At 45.6% G+C, this 16818-nt stretch overlaps 2 protein-coding genes; both read right to left on the bottom strand.

The window, feature by feature from the left end:
- Positions 1-232: 232 nt before the first annotated feature.
- Positions 233-1799, bottom strand: GSTUM_00003650001 (uncharacterized protein). XM_002837340.2 has 3 exons: positions 1040-1799; positions 679-988; positions 233-615 (listed from the first exon to the last, which is right to left on the bottom strand). The coding sequence occupies exons 1-3, from the start codon at positions 1439-1441 to the stop codon at positions 404-406; spliced, it is 924 nt and encodes a 307-aa protein (XP_002837386.1). The 5' UTR covers positions 1442-1799; the 3' UTR covers positions 233-403.
- Positions 1800-3845: 2046 nt separating this feature from the next.
- Positions 3846-6315, bottom strand: GSTUM_00003648001 (uncharacterized protein). XM_002837339.2 has 5 exons: positions 5809-6315; positions 5377-5689; positions 5093-5263; positions 4451-5037; positions 3846-4396 (listed from the first exon to the last, which is right to left on the bottom strand). The coding sequence occupies exons 1-5, from the start codon at positions 6175-6177 to the stop codon at positions 4313-4315; spliced, it is 1524 nt and encodes a 507-aa protein (XP_002837385.1). The 5' UTR covers positions 6178-6315; the 3' UTR covers positions 3846-4312.
- Between the last annotated feature and the right edge of the window lie 10503 nt (positions 6316-16818).

Raw genomic sequence — 16818 nt, 5'->3', positions numbered from 1 at the left:
TGTGAAATAGCCCGTTCCTGTATCTCATCTACATGTAGGGGAATTACGTTATACTTCTGTTGACCTCATGCGGTCTGGGGCGGCATCCTTGTCCACCGTCAAACTGGTGACCTCTTGGTAAGAATCACGATGCGCTCACCCTGAGGCAAACCTTTTCAGGTGTTTCCACACGTGGTTCCGCTAGGTGCCCCTGCGATGATCGTTTATAAGGAGCGACAGAATCATTGTGGTGGTAGTTTAAAGCCACTGGAATTTAGATATTGAAAAGCAACCTCTGAAAACTACGAATCCGTCCCCATCTACAGTGCCGTCCAGCCATCGTCTCGACCATAGCACGCTTCCTTTTCACTTATCCCAGTTTTTGGCGACCATTCCATCTAGTTTAAAATCAGTACACAATCCTCTATGCTAAGAAAAAGCACCACCTACCTGGAGGGCTTGTTTCGACCCTAGCTTTTCCGACCTCATGCCAGTTCGTGCTCAGAGCTGTACCATTACTTTCAACATAGCTCTTCATCATCGCACGTCTGGTATCCTCGTCGGCGTCTTTGTATAGCTTCTTGAAGAAATGGTTGACTGGATCTCCTCCCTCGTAGTCACTATCGTATTCTGCACCTTCGGGGTCTTCCTCGTCATTGTCATCGGTGGTTCCTTTCTCCGGTTTGTCCTTTTGGGGACGAGAAGTGAGATCGTTAGCAACTTTATCCCAATCCTTGGGACCCTTTTTTGAAGACGTTGGGTACATAGGCAAGGCTGCCTTTGGTTCACCTGCCATCCCCACGGAGGCCTCGCCAGCTCCTAGTGCACTTGCAGACTCTGGTGCCTCGAGACCACTCCATTTACGGCCCTGATGGGCTTTTGCAAGCTTAATCTCAATTTTTGTTGAAAGGATCGAAAAACCAGATGTCATAGGATCTATCTTGTCAAAGAGAGGGCTGACGTCGAACGTCCATTCGCTTCCAGTGACCAACGGGAAAGCGACCGAGACCTTTGATGGTCAGAGAACTGTTTAGTTGGTGAGAACAAGACCCCCACTTACAGATTCGCTATTAATCTCTACCGTGGTCTTATCTTTAGGCACTCCTTTGACGTAGATGGTGAGGACTACCTGGGAGGCTGTCTGATACCATTCGTGGCGAATCCTGCTTGCAGGAGTACTAACTCCTAGTGCAGGCGGCAGGGGTGCACTGGCAGATGCAACCTTATCGTCCCAGGAGCGGCTCGCGGGTGTAGGTTCCTTTCGTTTTTCCGGTATTGGCACCTCGGCGTCAGGCACCTGGGAGACAGTGACCTCCCGCGCAGGGTCATCATCATCGAGCTTGGAAAGCTGTATCTCAATCTTGTTTTTCCAGATACCGATAAGATTCCTTTCTTTCTCCCCAGCAACCTTCTTCTCCGCTTCTGCAATGCAGAACGCGGCGTCACCGAACCTCTTCTCCATAAATAAGGAAACTCCTCTACGAAGTTGAGCACCGCTGATGAGCTCTCTCTTACCACGCTTGTAGCCCAGAACCACGGCTATTTCCGCATCCTTAAGAGCGTTGATGTAATCGGAGGAGCGCTGATAGGCTGTGGAGCGTTTGATGTAATAATCCGGGGACTCGGGTGTTTGTTGCAGAGCTTGAGTAAATAGATCAATTGCCTGAGAGTAATCCTGGGAATTCAAAGCTTTCAGGCCCTGTTCTGCGAGCACTGCAGAGGAAGACATGATTCGGCTATAAGGGTTCCTCTGTTTTGGCTGGGTTAGACAAGAGGGTTTTCTGGGGAAAGATGGAAGGATGGTGCTTGGAGCCACTGTGAGAGGTGGGTCTTGACAGGAGGCTTGGACCAGCTCCCCAGTTGGATAGGGCTGGAAATCACTATAGCCTTGTCGAATGCGGCAGCGCCCCACACACTAAATTTATTGATCAGTAACACAATCTCCCAGGACCCCAGCGCGGTGCCAGTATTCTTAAAACAGGTCATCTCAACATTTGAAACTCGGGTATGGGAGCAAAAATCGGGTTCTCCAAGTAACCTTGTCGTTAATAAGAAGCCTTGAGTGAGCAAGAAAAGCATAAAAGATCGGCAAGTCAGAGTCCCCAAGAACCCAGACTAGCACTTGGCAAATAACATGGGACAGACGATTCTCTTTTCTTTTTTTGCTTTCTATATCTGAGTCTGCCAAGTTCGATAAGAAATTGGCTTATCATGGAATTGGAACTTGAACTACCGTACTGGTATATAACTGCTGGCTTCCAAGGTCATTTTGTGCAACTGCTCCAGGATTTTGAATTCCTCTAGACCACTGTCCTGTTTTTTTTTTTTACCAGGATGTCGATTGCACGATTCCCGTGATTCCTTGCTCGTATTCACTATTTTGCTTGATTTTTACTTTCATAGCCGAGAGTACTCGAGCACAGTACAATTCATGACAGTGCAAGGGTCGAGGATATAGTAATGACATCATGCAGTATGGTGCATACAATGATTTATGCTCATAGTATACCAGTACCGGAACTAGAGTAAGGTAGAGCAGCTGCGTTACAAAATGTATGCCACATGTAATTAGTGTTAGGATCACATACTTTACCAGAGACTCAAGTGTCCAGGCCCGAAGTGGTTGGTAGTCTTATTATGGTATACGCTAGTGTTTATTTTGTTTCTCTAAATGCATACTCGTAGCCATATTCTATTCCTTTTCTCCTAAGTTCCATTTAATTTTTCCCAAAATACAATTACGTTTCTGCTGAATAACCCTGACCATGATTTCATACGACATTGCATTTTGCAACGCTAATGCTTTACCATATAAATTAAGTTATCGCAACTATAGACTATATCATTCCAAACAGTATGACTCGGTGCATAACTGAAATTTCAATAACGGTCTAGTAGAACAGGACCCTAACCGGATCACTATTTCTTCTTGTATCATCAATCAACTCTACAATAATGCTGTTATAATATTATCATATCATACGTAGGAACCTCATGGAGTTGGCACGTGCTCCCACTGCACATCTGCCGGGGCAAATTATTTCTATTTCGGGGTAGGCCGCCTGCAGCATCTTAGTAGTTTGAGTTAGAATCAACACCCCTACTCGATACCACTCGTTTAAGCCTGACATTTGTACTTTAGTCGAGCTAAACACTTTCCAGGGAACATGGAAAATTGCCAACAACCACAAATCAGACCGAACAGTTCTGAGCCTCTGGTACACCCTATGCTTTGTTTGAAATATATTTAATTTTAAAAATTGGAGTAGAAATGGATATATCATGATGAATCTGCGAATTTTAATAAAAAATGTTTTCATAGAAAGTTAGCCTATTTCCTTGTGCATCAGTATAGAATTTTCAAATATTTTTATGAGAGCAATTTGTTAATACAAAATCTATAATGCTATTTACATGAAAATTGGGATCTTTTGAAAAACATTTTTCAAGATGTCCGTGGTTGCTATGCAAACTAGTCTATCGGTGCCTTTATTTAACTCAAAGCGATAGAAACTCAATTTTCTTCCTTTTCGCAGAACTGCACCAATATAATAGTGGAATCACTGCATTCTGACATGCCGAACAGGGCTTAGGTTAAATCAAAATAATGAGGTGACTTACTGAATAGTGCGGGGAGAAATTTTCTCGTTAGAATTCGGAGGGCGATTGGTATGTCTGGGCGGGGGCTGCTGTTGGCGATTGTAGGGATCGTGGCTGCCTCGGTATATTGAATAATCCAAGTTTCAGACTGGAAATTAACTTAGTGTCGAGTTGTAGCCGTCCGAAACCTGGAAAGCTGAAGACCAGTGCCTATAACACTGGGGTAATCCATTGGAATATCATATTCAATGGCTACAACGGTGAGCTAGAACCCAGAAACTGCCTTGATCAACGGGCTTACAACCACGGCATTTCACAACTTTCCTAGCTTCATACACCCTCAATCTATCATGACATTGGTATCATGGCCTACCACGAAGACCCTAGAATTAACATAGAATGGTGAAGACCAGGAAGATTTGCAAATTAAGTCACAGGTAAAAATAGCGAGATCAAAACATGAGGAACGCAAGGGGTAAGGGGGAAACTTGTGATGAATGAGGGGAAAAAATGCACATGATAATTTGTGTGCATGAGAGGTCAGGCCATTGGAGACACCCGCCGTAATGGATGAATGAAAGAAAAGGGAACTCCTCCGGAAGAGACAGATCAATTATGCAGAAATTCGCAGCGGACGTTGACAATTCGTCGCCCGCTCCGGCGTGAATGGGGGCAAGAAATATTAAGAAAGCGTGATAGGCGAAATCACCTGTGACCTGCGTGTCAAGCTAGCCTAAAACACGGTTCCGTCTGACAGAATCATAATGGGGGGCTCCTTTGTATTGGGCCTCGAAACCTCAGCCAGTTCCCTTCCTCCCTATAAAAGTAAATAATTTTAGCAGAGAACCAACCAATTTCGGGAAAGTCATACCTTCCAGGTTCCGGCTTCCAGCATTTGCGCTAAACTTAGCTGCTCGCCCCCCTTCAGCTCAAGGAGATTGTTTACTTCTCCGAGCAACATATCCAAGAAGCCTAACGTGCAAGCCCTCCATTCAACAACAACGTCATCATCCGCGGTAAAAAGCGGTACAACTTCCACATTGGGTTGGCCAGCCTTCTTTGCATTCGCATGGTATGCTTTAATGCCACGTTCCATTTGGGCTGTCTTCAAAGTGAGGAGGCCAGTATCAATTAGTAGCCCACCGTTACGGTACTCTGGGAGACCAGTAAGCAGACGTTCCCCAGCCCACATTACGCCCATGAGCTTCGACATCGGAACCATCAATGAGTACGTAAGCCATTGTGTGAGTTTGTGGAACGGAACAATACGCTCCCAGCCAGGAGCCGGGGGCATAGAGGAACAAGGCCAAGCATCGCCGAGGGAGACGCCGTCAAATTGGGTCCGCGACTGAGGCCAGATTGGGGCAAGTCCATCCATCAAAACCGACCACAGAGTTGGAACAGGGATGACTGGAGTGACTCCGAACCTCTGGGTGCTTGAATGCTGCAAGAGATAGTCTTGTAATCACGTCAACTAGCGAATATCTAAGTTGAGCGGAGAAGCAATTCTTACCCAACATGTTTCCAGGGCGAGAATCTACACCAAAAAAGTCTTGGTTGTCCAAAGCTTCACCTAGTTTGATCAAAAGAGATGAACGCCCTTCAAGCCCACTCAGTGGGTTTGATTCTGAAACCTGGAGGGCCTCAGCCAAAACCTGTACAGTCAAGTTTTTCAATGCCATGCCTAATAAATCAAATTGTCAGTATTGACCAAAAATGGGGCCAGTAGAAGACTCCGGAACCGCCTTTGGTGCGTCCAAGCCTTAAAGGAAACAAGATCGGAGATCATAGACTCACCGTCCACTTGTTCTTTCTGCTCGGGATTGCTTGAGAATAAGCCCTCCTTGAACATGTCCAAGCTAGCAACCGCCAGACCCTCGCTCCTACGATAAACTTTGCCATTATCCTTCGACTTATATTGCCACTTTGTCCCGGCGCCGGCATCGAGCAGGACAGAAACCAAGAACAAATCAATAAGCCTCCTAGTTTGCTCCGCGGGGTCAGAAGGCCAGGATTGCATCATTACGTCAATGCGAGGGCGACCGCCGACTTCAAAATGCTGCCACCGACCGTGAGGAGGAATCGTGTGATAATCGGGAGCATAGTCTCTCTAATACCAGGTCAAGTGGAATCGTTAGCTATCAAGTACCGTCTAAAAACAATATTTGGGCTGTGAACGCGAAAAGTGAAATGGAGGAGAAAAAAAATAGAAAAATGGTGGCCTCGTACCTTTATTATGGAGACGACGTATTCGGCAACATCCTTAAACTTGGTCATGTCAACAGTGAAGTTGGTGAGCTGATTTCTTAGTGCTGCCTCGATAACAAACTTGGAACGCTCTCTAACGGCATAAATGCTTCTGAGATAACCGGAGGGATCTAATCCTGGATCTGGCGCAGGTGCTAGTTCAATGGATGGAATGGAAGGCAAAGCTGGTGAAGTGTTTCCAGAGGAAGAGGATCTGCCTTGTTTACCGGTAAAAGGAGGTTTGGGAGTGCTCGCAAGGGAGGTTTGAGAACCCTTACGATTCGACTTGCAAGTGCTCTCTGAAGTGACAGAATTTGCCCTAGAGCTCGATTTTTTGGAAAATATACCCATGACCCCGAGAAATCAATTGGCGACGGGAATAAGAATTCGGAAAAGTGCAGGCCGATACGAGCTGAGGAAAGGTGAAGATAAAGGAGGGGGTGATGAAGGACTCTCTAGGGAGGGAGAACGATGTGTGTCTGTGGATGGAGAGCGCGCAGAGTGGGAGAGGAAGGGAGCGAGCAGCAGCGGACCAAAGAAAACGGGTCAAAGTGCAGGGTGACAGGGTAGGGGTTCAGGGGATACGCTGCAAACAACCCACGGATGCGCGGGGCGCTGGGAGCACAGAAGATCTTCCGGCAGAGCAGAACTGGGTTGACAGGAGCAACCTGCGCCCGTTTTGCAATACTTGTCACAAAACAACAACAATCGCGCTACGAGTAATCCTGTTGCGCCGCTCCTTTTACGCGATGAATGTACCAGTACTCGATTAGGATACTCTCCCTGCCACAGGTAAAATATCAGCAGAGCGCTCCACTAGATATATCTCTTCGCGATATTGCGAGAGTACAGTATTCTCAATATTAGCTGATGTGATCAAAGGAATAGTGAATTACACGGGCCAAGACAGCAACAACGAGAATGCTAACAATAACACAGTGCCAAGCTTTCGGCAGATTGTGTACCAGTGCTTGGATGCTTATTAGGGAGACGAGACCAAGGTGGTATCGGAGAAAAACAAGATATTTTGGGGGGTGTGTAGTCCAAACTAGTAGAGGTGTAAACTGTTACAATAGAAACCTAGATGAGATCGCCCAAAACCTGTGAAAAGAAACTGCCGCCCTGGAAAGCAGGTAGATCCGTGAACTTTGGAACCAGGTTTACCAAGCCCACCCCAGGACATTTTGACAATTAACCTTGAAAAGATTTCTATGATGACATTACTGTCATGTCTAGTTCATTACTGATTTCATGATCTACGGCACCACCATAACGCTCTGAGAAATCTATCATATCAGAGGAGTAGAATTGGGTAGATTGAGTACTATTTGATCAAGTCTTAGTAACAGATCCAAACGACTGTGAGAGAGGAACTTCAACGTAAATTGAAAAGTAGTTTAAGAAATTAAACTAGCATAAAATTTATAACTATATCGAAGAAGTAAAATTCCGGTAACATATTGGTAAGAAAGAACCGAATCCATAGAAATCTGTAATGTGAATTGCTAGATAGAATAATAGCCAATGGATTAAGTACTAGTATAGTATATATAAAGTCACAAACAGGTTTGTGATAAGGCAGAATAACAAGAAGGAACAATGTTTTTACACGACTTGTAGATATGGGTTATAGAGATTTAGTGTTTAGTGTTAATGTAAGGAGTTATGATTGTGAGTTTTAGGATGTTATAACTTTCCCACATGACTTACAAGTATTGTGATACTTATGATTGGTTTAGGTATGTTGTATAGTTAACTTGTAGGGTTCAACAGAGGTTGATTTAACATGACTCACATCTCTAAGTCATAGGATAGGGTGACAGAGAAGTATGAGTCATAAAAGTATTAGGGTTTGGTGAGATGTCTTGAAAAGGTAGGTGCAGGTACCTTCTGCACAGGCCACACTTCGTTGCTCCTATTTTCTTCCCACATAGTCTGACAACATCTCTGTCAATAATCATGGGCCATTTACACTCCCCTCTGCCTCCTTAATAGTTTCTGCCTAGGGGTATGGTTTCTCTTCTCCAGTCTCACCAGTCCTAGCCTAGTTTGTTCTTTATCCACTAGATTAGAGAGTTATAAAGCTATGACTAGTTATCCTGTCTTGCTTAGAGGGCTTGATTAGCATAGGCACTATTGGCGTCCTCTTTTCACCTGTGGTCGGCACTGGCAGTAGTAGACCTCTTTCATCCCTCTTTGTATGGTCACTGTTAGGGAATACCTCAGCTAGTAACTTTATAGTCTGTCTTGAAGTGAGATTTGACCATACCTTCCTAGTCACTCAATTCAAGTTAGAGTGGTTTTCTTCTCCTCTGTCTTCCAAATTCTTATTGCTAGTAGGATCTCTTCTATTAAGTGATACAATATTACACAAATGAAGGTACTACATAAGAGATGCTGTAATGGAGCAATGGTTCAGGTTCTACTGTCAGGTTTACTCAAAGGTCTTCGGTCCTCCCTGAATATTCTTAGTTTGACAGTATCGCCTTACATCCACTGCCTCACCTCCGTTGGCTGGTACTCTACTACTTCATTCTACAATATAAGATTTTAGGGTTTCAGCCTGCTACTGACCTGTTGTCATTTGTGGACTGGTATGCAACATTGACATAGCATCCCGGCTGCCAAACATCCATTCCTTGAGCTTCATGTGGAGGCCCTCTTACTCTGAGCTGGTGGGTAATGGTATTGGACTACCTCCATAGCTCAGGTAGTCAAGTGTATCAGCTTACGATTTTTTGGATAGCTACCTACTTATGAGGTGGTTTTATATATGGCAATCAGGCAGATAGGTGGGCTGAGGTTTACTTTCTTTTCCAGTTTTGTATTTTAAGGGTAGAGCTTTTCCTACCTAGCCTGTTTGGTTTCTATTCAGATAGGTACATGTAGTTAGTTGGAGAGCTTGGTTTCAGGTGAGGAGTCTTCTTAGGTATGTGGTTGGCTTCTAGGTTTGACACCTGTATGTTCAAGTCATTAGGTCAGAGGACCTGGCACCTGAGTTGATCACCCTTAGAGTGTATGCCGTTGGGCCCATACCAGAGGGTCTTGGAAGTACAGGTTCCTCATAATCTGAGAAGGATATGCTGGTGTTTATACTATAGCTAGCACTGCATGTGGTTTTCTTCTATATTAACAATGAATAATATAATGATAAAAAAAAAAAAAAAAAAGACCTTGAAAGTAGGCATCCTTCATGGCTGTCATTTTCCTCCTACCAAGTTTAACCATACCACAGTCAACTGTCATGGGCCATCCACCTTGGCCACTCCCCGCTTAGTGGTTCCTGCTGTAATGAGGGCTCGCACTCTGGAAAGATGGATCACAAGGTTGTGACCGTACAGAGATGAATTCTTCTGCACATTTGAACAAATATATTAAATTTCAGGGTCTCAAAGGTAGAGTTTGTAGAAATAAAGGAGTAAAACTTATCATCATCAAGTAAGAGTGTTAATCAATTAAGTCCTGATCTCGAGAGGTACTTGATTGCTAAAGTAGAGGAGAAGTCGCTTATACTTAAGTAGATTTCATATACTACCAGTTGCTCCCTATCACTATTCTGCATTGTCAAGTACCCAACTCCCTTGGACTGTCGTGCCAACCTCCACATATCAGGCTAAAGATTCTCTGTAGCAAACTAGACTACTCTGTGGTTTACTAAGATCTACCCGACTGAAGTGTTTTAGCCACTGCATCTACAATGTAACTGCATGTTACGAATGTGGCTTAGGAAGAAAAGGGTTTCCATGTGACGCATAGTTATGAGTCACAGGTACGTTGTTGTTTCACACATAGGACTCATTATGGTCATATGATTTGTTATGTGTGGGATTTGTGATGCTTTCGCACATGGCTCAAGTATGAGTCATGGGACATGCGCCTAACAAGTATGCCTTGCGAGTATGCCTTGCGGGTAAGCCTTGCGCATATGATTTATGTTTTACACATGACCTCATTATGAGGTCATGGGTTTGGCGCATATGACTCAGTCGAGTCATATGACTTGTTTATTGTGTTATGATTGGTTTATGGGTTTTTGTACATGACCTCGCTATAAGGTCATGGGTTTTGAGCATGTGATCACTTTGGTCACATGATTAGTTTGTTCTGATTTGGTTTCGCACATGTGACCACTTTAGGTCACATGACTACAGGCGGGAAGAATACTATATAAGGAGACCGATGCGGCCGAGGAAGATAGGTTCTTCACACGTTGTTCTAAGTACTTTTCCTCGTCCTTGCCGTCGCTTCGCCCCGAGCATTTCTTTCGCCATCATGATAGGCCTTGATGCCTTGGATTCTGGGGGAGATATCTGAGTTCGCTCAGTAGTTCCTGGGGTCTTTGGTGTTGAGGTCGGTTAGGCGTTGTGTGGCGGATAACTTGTTTGCGTCTCGTTTCGTTGGACTGGTTATCTTCACGATACTAGCACTTCGAGCACTCATCACGGTCGCTTCCAAGCCCCTTTCGGTAAAATGTCTACGGCTTCCTGTCTATAGTCTACTCGCAGGTTTCGCGTTCGATTGGGGGGATTGAACATTGTGTTTGGGGGGATCACCCGTGTCGTTCTTTGGGCCAGCTCATGTCTTTGTTGGGTTTTAACAGAGTCCTTAGTTCACGCGATACAAAACGCCCTTGGGTTAGACTGATGACCTTCCCAAGTATCAACTCGTTGTACCGGCCGCATCATTTCCTCAAGGGAGGGGGCCTCGCCGGCCCCTCCCTGCCTCGTTACTTTATGTTTCTACTGTCGGAATCCTACGATGTTGTTTATCACCGTTCCCTTGGAAGTTTTGTCCTTGCGGCATATACGGTGGTTCAGTCAGGTGTCACCTCCTAGCTACGGTGGGGATGGCTTTGACCCTGAAAAACCTTACCCCCTGGAGTGGTTTTTCTTTGCTGCCTGGGGTGGTGTGGGACGATTGGCTGCCAGGCACTCGCGTTGTCTGTGCGTCTGGGTGGTTCAGTTGTGGTCTGTGGTTGGTGGCTTCACCCATTGCAAGTGGGGCCTACCTTCCATTTGTCTGCTTCTGTTCGTTCGCCCTTCCCGTTCGTGTCGCGTCAGTTGAGGATGCCTCTTGCCCGTTGTTCGGTCCGTACCTGTTGCCGGACCTGTGGGGCTGGCTTTGGCTGGCTCTGCTTACTCTTTCCCAACTCAGTTGGATTTCGGTTCGGCTGGGTTGGATGGTGTGGCTGGTGCCGGCGCCTTCCGGTGTTGGTGCTGCCTCCTTTGTTGCTCCCGGCTGTGGCTGGTGGGCTCCCCTCGGCTATATGGTGCTGGGGGTTGGGGCTCTGTTCGTGTGGCCAAGATCAATGGCTGCCTGGCAGGGCTGGGTATAAGCTGTCCTATGGCCGTCAGATGGTTAATCTGTCTCAGGGGCTGGGGGGGCTGGATGGGCTCTGTGGCATCTGGTGTGTGGGGCTTGGGCGGGGCTGATTGGGGGGGGAGAGGCACCTGCGAGCACCGGTCGGGCATGTGTCAGGTTGGGCGATGTCTGATTAAGTGTTTCCGGACCGGTTTGGGCTGCTGGGCGAAGCTGCTGAGTGCTGTAAAGCTCCCCAGCGGACCGCTGGACTGATGGCCACCTGTGCGGATAGTGGGTTGCGACCACCTGGTTGGACTTGTTTGGGTTCTGTGTGCTGGGTGTTGTGGAAGTTTGTTTGGTTTCTTTGGTTTGGCAATGGGCATGGCTGGCAGGGGCAAGGCACCACGGGTGGGAAATAGGCCCCACTGACCTTTTCGGTCTGTCACCACCTCTATGTATTTCTTTTGTTTATGTGTTTGTTTTGGGGGACAGGCAGCGGGTACAGGTCCTCCTCACCATTACGCTCCTCGGAGGCACTTGGCAAAGAGGGTTTATAGGGTCGACGGCCTGGCATGTGGATGCGAGAGGTGGACATGTTGGTCACCTCCTCTCTGCCCTTGTGTCGCCTGTAGTTTATATTTTGGTTTGTTGTTGGTTTTCTACTGTGGTGTAGGTGTCGCGGGACGGTATTTAGACCGGGTGGTAGTGGTTTTAATTTTGTTGGACAAGGAACCTGGTTGGGTCAGTCCCTTGCGCGGCTTCGGCTACGCTTGGTGCTGGTTGGCTTCATACCAGAGGGGCTACGGACTTGGACCGGGGAGGGCGCTGGGTTGTTTGATGGTCTTGTAATTAGTTTCCGTGCAGGCATGACTCGGGAATGGCAGGTGCGGGACTGTAGACTTAGTTAGCCTAGGATTAGTGGTATGCCGGTTAGCGGTATCCCTGTGGCGGCGGGGGCTCGTCATATGCCAGTGTTGGCGGTACGAGTTTAAATAAAAATTAGATTCACTTCTAAGTACTTTTCCTACTTATTACTTTACGAATATAAAACACCTTTACGATCTTTATCTTTATTGCAACAATATCATTATGACAAGAAGCGCTAGTCACGAAGATGAGTTAGAGAAAGCTTACGATAGGTGTTTCCGATAGAAGACAAAGGTCTTGTACTATCGGTCATGTAGGTAGAGGCCTAGAGCTTTCGTAAGACAAAGAACGAAGGAGACAGAAAAGATAAGTATCGTTCCCCGTCGCCAAGAACTAACTATCTAGAAGGGAATCGTTACATTACCAAGCGTCACCTAGTGCGACGCCAAACGATACAAGACAGTATCCTTCAACCCAGATAGGGAAGGAGATATTGACATTGACGATCAAAATCTTAATCTAGGAGGATTCAGCGACGCCCTAGATCACATCTCAGCAGAACCCTCGAGAGCAGTAAGCCCAGTAACCCCAGAGAAAGGATCACCAGTCGATAGCTGTCCTGCTGGAACTCCACGACCTGAGAGAATGTCGGGATCCGGAGTACCTGGGCCACCGGCTCTAGCCGCTCCGGCACCAGGAACCAGCATACTTGGAATGACTGAAAATCAGTTTCAGGCATTTCTCGCAGCCACGTGAAATACAGAACAAGGAAATGTCCAACCACCAAAAGCAAAGGAACCAGACACATACGAAGGAGCTGAAGATAAGCTACGAATATTCTCAGCACAATGCGAAGGATATTTTGCTGTTAAGGGATATGGAGATCAGCACGACGAAATCAAGATTCCATATGTGGAATCCCTGCTCAGAGGACTCGCGGGGCAATGGATCATGCCTTCCCAAGATGGAAGAAAGCAGAGGGAATGGGTCACATACGAAGAGTTCAAGGTGACACGCTTTGAACAATTTGGAGATCCCAACGCTAAAGAAACAGTACGACGAAAGCTAGAGAAACTCCAGCAAGGAAAACAAACGTTCTCAGCATATTAGAACGAATGTCGACTACTGGAATACGAGGCCGAGTTTGATGATGTGACTCTCTACATCATCCTCTGGAGAAACTGCAGTGAGAGACTCCGAGAGGCATGGGGAATCTCTGATCTGCGCTATACGACAGCTGAACGATTTGCAAGATGGGCAATCGAGAAAGAAAGCAAATTAAACATGGTTCGGAGCAATTCGGAAAATACTATAGCGCACAGAGTGGTCCAATCATCCAGGAATGTGGACGGGACCTTCAAACCGCAAGCACCTCGAGGAGAAAGTCGAGCTTTACCTCCAGGCGAACCAATGGAGTTAGACAAGTCAAGAGCAGGACCTGCTCTGAATCTGTCTAAGGAAGAATACGCCAGAAGGATGAATGGGAAACTATACCTGAGGTGTGGAAAAACAGGGCATAGGATACGAGAATTTAGAAGCCGAGCGGACAACGGAGACCAGGGAAACAGAGCTATGGGAAATAATCGTTTCCAAAATCAGAAAAGGAGCAATATCCGCGAAATGATAGCAGAGGATTCACCGGCAGAAAACGAAGAGGGTCCTCAGTAAACGGTGGTCTGGGAGACCCAAGATGTGGGCCTGGAAAACCGATCAAATTAGCGAACTACTACACGGCCCTACACACGCAAAGAGGAGAAGAAGATGGAGATCATGTGATCATCAAAACGAAGATAGACAAGGGAGAAAGCGAAGAAACAACAATATATGCAATACTCGACTCGGGGGCCACTGATGACTTCATCAACAAAGAAATATCCGACAAATATGGCCTCCATACCAAACAAGCGAAGAAAGCAAGACAAGTCTACTTAGCGGATGGAAAATCAAGCGCTATGGGTCGTATAACCCATACAGCGACAGTACCTATGGACATTGACAGCCATAGGGAAACGGCAACATTGCAAGTGGCAGATCTGAAGAACCATGAGATAGTCCTAGGGATGCTATGGTTACAGAAGCATAATCCAACGATCGATTGGAACCAGAACAAGATGACCTTTACAAGCGAATTATGTGCGACACGATGTCTCAACAGTTCCCCTGTGGTCTACTCAACACCGATAGAAGAAGTGGAAGAAGAAACTTTGCATGCAAAGTTTGACGAGATGCGGCAAGACAAGTGAGTCCGGATACAAAGGCTGGACCAAGAGGCAAAAGTGCCTTCCAAGGATTCCAAAGGGGCAGCAGGACACGACCTATATGCCAATGAAGGAATCAAGATACCTGCCAACAGGCAGGTCACGATAGTAACGGGAATAGCCATTGGACTCCCAGAAGGCACCTATGGACGAATAGCACCCCGCAGTGGTCTAGCAGTCAAACACCGACTCATGACCATGGCAGGGGTGATCGATGTCGACTATACTGGTGAATTCAAAGTGGTCATGGCCAACCTCTCATGAGAGGACTACCAGGTCCAGAAAGGCAATCGAATTGTGCAGTTGATAATCGAAAAAATCAACAAAGAGGATCTGCATGAAGTAGATCAACTGGAGGAAACCATAAGAGGAAACAAGGGATTTGGGAGTACGGACCAAAACCAGCTCGATACAACAAAAAGAATTGAGATCAAAGAGGTCACAGCACAAGCCTTTGGACGATATTATCGAAGACGAGATACAATGGGAATTCTCTAATGGACATACGAAGACGAAAAAGTAGTTCTAGCAAAAATCAACATTAGTACAGAGCTAGCAATCCGGGACAAGAAATACCAAAGCAAAAAAGGTTGGAAAGAATTGGTTCCAAAAGAATATCACCAATTCACAAATCTATTCCAAGAAGAGGAAGCTACAGAGCTACCACCTCGAAGACCAGGAATTGACCACAAAATTCAGCTGGACAAAGACGAAAAAACGGGAAAGACAAAAGTGATTCCCTATAAGAAGTTATACCCCCAAGGGGAAGCAGAGCTCGAAGAACTTAGGAGGTATATCAAGCAAAACCTAAAAAGAGGATGGATCCGAGACTCTTTCATGTCAGGAGGATCCCCAATACTATTCGTCAAAAAGAAAGACGGAAAAATGAGACTCTGTGTGGACTACAGAGCCCTCAATTTGGTTACAAAGAAAGACCGATATCCACTACCCTTGATTGGGGAAGCACTAGACAGACTACGATCAGCAAAATACTTCTCTAAACTCGACATCAAAGACGCATACGACAATATACGCATCAAGGCCGGAGACGAATGGAAGACTACATTCTCCTCAAGATACGGAATGTTCGAATAATGGGTTATGCCCTTCGGGCTAACCAACGCACCGTCTTCATTCCAGAGATGGATCAACAAGGTACTTAATAAGTACCTCAACATATGTTGCATCGTATACTTGGATGATTTACTCATATATTCGGAAAACATACAACAACACCAAAAAGATATCAGCAATATCATGGCGGCAATACAAGGATCAGGAATGAAGATCAAACCAACAAAATGCGAATTCCATAAGGAAGAAACAGAATACCTTGAATTTATCATCAATCGAAGAGGGGTCAAGGTCGACCCTGTTAAAACAGCGGCCATATGGGATTGGGCCAAACCAAACAACAAGACAGATGTTCAATGCTTTATGGGATTCTGCAACTTTTATCGAAGGTTCATAGAGGGATTTACCAGGCTTGTAAGACCACTCTATAACCTTACAAAGAAAGACAAGAAATGGGAATGGGGAGAAAACGAACAAAAAGCATATGATGCAATAAGAATGCATCTAACATCGGCACCCATACTGGTTCATTTCAACCCAAACTGAAAGACAATAATCGAAACGGATGCCTCAAAATCCGTATGCTCTGGCATACTATTTCAAAAATGCGATGATGGAAAATGGAGGCCAGTGTCTTACCAATCCAAGACAATGACCCCTGCAGAGTGCAACTACGATGTTGCAAACAAAGAACTATTAGCGATAGTTCAAGCATTAAAAGAATGGAGGAGATACGTTTCGAACAACGACTATCCGGTCCGAGTTCTAACTGACCACAAGAACCAGGTCCCGTTCATGACCATAAAAGAACTGAATGACCGCCAGATAAGATGGATGGAACACCTCAGGAAATACAACTTCAAAATCGAATACTGACCAGGAAAAGAGAGTGGAAAGCCAGATGCTCTCACGAGGATTGCAAGCGACAAACCACAAATAAAAGAAGACAAAAGAATTAGACAAAAAACACAAACCCTATTACCAAAAACCTACTTCAAGGCAATGGAAGTTATCCAATTCACATTAAAGAAGGAAAGAGGAATTGAGAACGCAAACGAGAAAGACAAGACAATCCAGGCAATAAGAGAAGCCTTAGAAGAAGGAAAAAAGGAGATAAAAGGAATTGCACTGGGGTTATGCCAATGGAAGGACGGAAATATGTGGTATGATGGAAAACAATGGATCCCAGAAGAAGAGGAGATAAGGACAGATATCATACGACAACACCATGATATCCGAACGGCAGGACACGGAGGAACGGCTAAAACTACAGAATTCATCACGAGGTCATTCTATTGGCCAGGACTTGGCGAAGACGACAAACGATATGTCAAAACTGCGACATATGCCAAAGAACGAAAACGGCTAAACACGCACCATACATACTACTAAAATCAAAAGAAGTTCCCGAACAACCAGGGGAAACAATTACTATGGATTTCATCACAGACCTACCAGCATCGGAAAATTGCGATATCATCCTGGTCGTGGT

This window comes from Tuber melanosporum (genome assembly GCF_000151645.1).
Source record: "Tuber melanosporum whole genome shotgun sequence assembly, scaffold_185, strain Mel28".
Taxonomy (NCBI): Eukaryota; Fungi; Ascomycota; class Pezizomycetes; order Pezizales; family Tuberaceae; genus Tuber; species Tuber melanosporum.
Note: the sequence above shows the minus strand (reverse complement) of the source record. Positions and strands in the feature narration are given on the sequence as shown.

Bases quoted from the DNA above. Each gene is read 5' to 3' on its own strand.
- GSTUM_00003648001 (XM_002837339.2), bottom strand. From the start codon at position 6,177: ATGGGTATATTTTCCAAAAAATCGAGCTCTAGGGCAAATTCTGTCACT. The intron at 5,264-5,376 runs GTGAGTCTATGA...TTGATTTATTAG, and splicing joins GCAGAAAGAACAAGTGGACG to GCATGGCATTGAAAAACTTG. The intron at 5,038-5,092 runs GTAAGAATTGCT...CGTGATTACAAG, and splicing joins TCGCCCTGGAAACATGTTGG to ACTATCTCTTGCAGCATTCA.
- GSTUM_00003650001 (XM_002837340.2), bottom strand. From the start codon at position 1,441: ATGGAGAAGAGGTTCGGTGACGCCGCGTTCTGCATTGCAGAAGCGGAG. The intron at 989-1,039 runs GTAAGTGGGGGT...TGACCATCAAAG, and splicing joins TAGAGATTAATAGCGAATCT to GTCTCGGTCGCTTTCCCGTT. The intron at 616-678 runs GTCCCCAAAAGG...AAGACCCCGAAG, and splicing joins TGCTAACGATCTCACTTCTC to GTGCAGAATACGATAGTGAC.